General features: G+C 34.8%; 1 protein-coding gene across 1 annotated transcript; it reads left to right on the plus strand.

Annotated features, from left to right (window-relative positions):
- Positions 1 to 632: 632 nt before the first annotated feature.
- On the plus strand, positions 633 to 4,506 carry LOC114269443 (expansin-A8). Its single transcript, XM_028210766.2, has 3 exons — positions 633 to 2,853; positions 3,249 to 3,561; positions 3,921 to 4,506. The coding sequence occupies exons 1-3, from the start codon at positions 2,508 to 2,510 to the stop codon at positions 4,222 to 4,224; spliced, it is 963 nt and encodes a 320-aa protein (XP_028066567.2). The 5' UTR covers positions 633 to 2,507; the 3' UTR covers positions 4,225 to 4,506.
- Positions 4,507 to 4,794: the final 288 nt, after the last annotated feature.

Raw genomic sequence — 4,794 nt, forward strand, 5'->3', positions numbered from 1 at the left:
TTCATTATAACAATGTTTTCCATTCTTCATAACACAACTTATGCATCCTAAATATGTTTAGAAACATTTATAAGATGAATACATTACGTATAATGCAATGTCATATAATTGTTTTGCATTGTTTTGAATGTAATTGCTATATAAATGATATATTGATATTTAATTTATGTAATATATAGCTTTTTAATTTATGTTAAATTTTTTTAATTATATTTGAATAAATTATTCATATATATGATGTATAATTAATTTATAATTTCATGTGACTATGTCTGTGCTACTTAGATTTTTCAACGCACAACTGCTTAAGCATGTAATTTATAAAATTTAAGCTAAAAAACTCAAACAACTTCTTTTTCTTTTTCTTTTTTTTTTTCCCCCCCTTTCCGGTCTATTTATATGATATTATCAAGTTCATATCAGATTGCCATCAATTGGTTGCAAAGCTATTATTTTCTTACATAACACGAAAGCCAAATTCCCAAGGTCTTTGTCATTGTGTTATTATGAGTGAGAGAGAGAGAGAGTAAATCTTGAAGGGCTGGGTGTGTAGATCCTCTGCTCCACCTCCACAATATTCTCTTCCAGAAGAGACAACTTTGAAGATTTTGGCCAAAACATTTTCTTGGCTTCTACTGATTAAAAAAATATTAGTAATTAATAATAATTGGATGCTAAGAAGGATTTTTATTAAATCCCCAATTCCCCAATTTTCTTTTCAAAAGAAGCCAAGAAAACACTAGCCAGAACATCTGTTCTTTTTGTATTGATTTTCCACAAGTCCATTCAGACCATACGAAAATAATCTTTCTGCATGTGGGGTAATACTGCATATGCAATAGCCGGCAGTGTGACCCCTTTACATATATATATATATATATATATATAAGCTTGGAAATGGATGGCTCTAAAGCTATGATAATGATGCATGTATAAAAGGGTCCACAATGACCAGTACTTGCATGTGCTCCTAACATGGTAGGGTATTAAACAAGTCCCCTCCCTATTTTTTAACTAACCCTTCTAGTTTTATCTAATATTGAAAGTCTAACAACAAATTTGACAATAAGTCAGGTTTAGAATTAAAAAATTGATTGTAAAACCATTTTGCATGTACCATTATGATTTTCAATGATATGCACAATTATCGCTATGTCATAGATTGACATATTGTATTGCAAAAAAATTTTTAACATAGTTTTGTCTTCCATAATATTCATAAATAATAACTGACCTTTGGTTCCTAGATAATCTTATCCAGCATCCACAATCCCTATTCTTGTTTGAAGATTCAACTATAACTACAAAACATTGTTGAAAAATGCAATATATATATATATATAAAAATATTAATGTTAGTTGCTTGAAATTTATATCTGGTTCATTTAGCATTTAGTTTTGCTAGGCACTTTGAGCCCAACCGGATCTCAAAGCTTTTTCACCATACAAGAGTTAACACATGGTACCTACAAAGAACACGAGCTCTTAATTTCGGATGTGCAATTGTTTGCATATTGGTTACTCCTAGCAGGCTATGGTTCTTTGTTGACTTAAGGAGAACAAGATTTCGCTGTAGTTTTTTGGGGGAAATTTATGATAAGAAAATAAAGTGTAACGGAAGTTCAAATTTAGTGTGATTTGGGTTATATATATTATACATAATGAATCAAGTTCACACACCTCATTTTTTTTGTTGTTTTTTAACTACTTTTTTTGACTTCATGGTATTATTGTGTTTTTCAAAATGGAAAATTGTAATATAATAAAAATTCTCGTTCTCAGCATTACAATGCATATCTTGATGCCATTGCAGGGGTAGGTCAGAGAGGACATATTTAGAGGGTTAACATACGCAGTCCACTAACACTTGGGAAATCATAAATTTGGTAGGATAATTGATTTTTTTAAGCTCTAAACTCTTCAAATCTTAAAAATAAAAAATAAAAAAAAAAATGTGTTTACTAACAATGCAATGGTGGCTTAGAGTACTGACACAAGATCCTCTATCCCTAAAATCCCTATCTCTGTCCCAACACACTGTCAGCTGCCTGATCGTACTTTGAGATTCTTGTATGTCAAAATTTTCAGCATATCATATGGTTGAGAGTGCATTCGAAACAGAGGGCATAGATTTTGAGTCAAAGAATCCGGTGCATCTTTTAGAAATACGCAAAGTAGCTGCAAATCTGCCCCAAACTCTCCAATTAAACCTGTCCACATTACCCATTAGTTGACTGTGTGATTTTAGTCAAACGTGAGGGGGGGGGGGGGGGGGGAATTGTCCACATGAAAGACATGTAATCTGTAGTATAGAGGGAAGGAGAGGAAAATAAATAAATTAATGACAGAGACAGTTGTGAAGTGCATGTGCTTTGTGGGGTCATTTGAGCTTTGCAGTTGGTAGTTTAGTCAGAACATTTGCATGTGCAACTTTGATCCCTTGTACATGACCTTGAAAAACATTTTGATTCAGGCTTTTTGGTTTTGGCCATCTCTCAAAAGTGAGCATGGCTAAGTTGTCACTTTCTACCATACAACAGTGCCCCCATCTATATAACCCCCTCAGAGTCCTCAACTTGGCATCCATTCCATTATTTAAGAAAAGCCCCATTTCCCCTCTTTGTACTAAGAAGCTCTTACTGCACAATCTTCTCTCTAGCATCTCTCTCTCTCTCTCTCTCTCTATATATATATATATAGATATATCAATGGCCATTCAAGTATTCTCCATTGTTTCTCTTCTACTCTTCTTCTTTTTCGATTTATGCCTCCGCGGCGCTTATGGTGACTATGGAGGGTGGCAAGGTGGTCATGCCACTTTCTATGGTGGGGGTGATGCATCTGGCACAATGGGTAAGTTGGACAAATTTTCCATTTAGTACAGAAAAAAATACAAATATATAAATAAATACATAAAAATTAAGAAAATGCATAAAAAATGTAGTATTGACAACACTACTCTTTCCAGTGGCCCCATTTGAGATGAATATGCAGTGTTGCTATTTTGAGCACTTATTTGTAAATAAATAAATAAATAAAAAATGTGATTTTAGAATTACTGATTTAGCAGAACAAAAGTGCATTGCTTTGACCCATAACTTCACATTTTACTTACCTTGAGTTTTAGTCTACTAAAGTGACTTCTGTTTGAGTTTTATAAACTTGACTGTTAAAAGAATGACATTTTTCTAGTAAAATTTGATAAATTTAATGTTTTGGGATTCTAATACTTGATTTTGGTGTGGCAGGAGGTGCATGTGGGTATGGCAATTTGTATAGCCAAGGCTATGGCACTAACACCGCAGCACTAAGCACTGCTCTGTTCAACAATGGCTTGAGCTGTGGGGCATGTTATCAGATCAAATGCAACAGTGACCCACAATGGTGCCTCCCTGGGACCATCACTGTGACTGCTACAAACTTCTGTCCACCGAACCCTTCTCAATCTAATGACAATGGTGGGTGGTGCAACCCTCCCCTCCAACACTTTGATCTGGCAGAGCCTGCTTTCTTGCAAATTGCCCAATACAGAGCTGGAATTGTTCCAGTATCCTTTCAAAGGTAAGGGTTGCTCTCTAATTACCCTCACAACTTTGCTAGTTGCACTGAACACGGAGAAGGGTGTGGACCCAACACCACTCTCTATGTTTCTCGTGTCATGTAGAACTTTTTATATTTATTTTTCTGCAACTAAGTATTATATACATATACCCTCAACATTCCTATAAGTCAAACAAATTAACTAAAAAAATTAGTCAAAGCAATTTGCTTAATCTGTGCTAGTTAATTTGACTATCAAATAAAGACGAATGAGTTTGTGATGTCTTATCGAGTGTGATACTCGGATCAAGTCTTACTGTCAGTAGTTTCTCCCTTCTTTAAATTAACTAATGAATATGGTTGTGTGGTGGTCTTGACAGGGTGCCCTGTGTGAAGAAAGGAGGAATAAGATTTACAATCAATGGCCACTCTTACTTCAACCTGGTCTTGGTTAGCAACGTTGGCGGTGCAGGGGACGTCCATTCAGTGTCGATCAAGGGGTCCAAAACAGGTTGGCAACCCTTGTCAAGGAATTGGGGTCAAAACTGGCAGAGCAACTCCATGCTCAATGGCCAATCTCTCTCATTTCAAGTCACTACTGGCGATGGAATGACCATTACTAGTTACAATGCAGTGCCAGCTAATTGGCAATTTGGCCAAACATTTGAGGGGGGTCAATTCTAAGTTTTCACGACGCCATGGGTTAAAAAATTTGTATATGATGTTCAATTTGAAGGTGGGTAGGCATGGGAGAGACTCATGGAAATTTAGAGTCTATTGCTGTGGTGGCTAACTAGCACCCGCTTAGGCCTATACTCGTATAAAGTTTGTGTTATAGATACTTGTAAACAGTGATATTCAATTGGTAGCCTTCGATTGAAATCAAGGCCATACGAATATCATATAATGTTTGTTGATTTAATCACAAGTTGGAATAGAAACCCTATTTGAGGCAACTTTATATCAGTGAAATCCTTTAATACATTTCCCTAATTTCTTTATTTTGATGTGTTCGTTTCTTAATGTAGTTTTTTATTTTAATAAAAATCAATCAATGAAGATAAGGGGTAAGCTTTATTGTCATATTAATTGTTCCATCAAGTAATTTGATGGGAAAGTGTATATATAATTCTCAATTTAATTGTGACACAAAGCTGTGTCTATTTTTAATATGCTTTTAATAAATGCTTTTAGTCGTAATAAAATGACAACGAAGCTCCCAACAAGGGGAAAGAAAGTTTGTTCTCAAATATC

Source organism: Camellia sinensis, chromosome 8 (assembly GCF_055761805.1).
Source record: "Camellia sinensis isolate YWXY chromosome 8, ASM5576180v1, whole genome shotgun sequence".
NCBI lineage: Eukaryota > Viridiplantae > Streptophyta > Magnoliopsida > Ericales > Theaceae > Camellia > Camellia sinensis.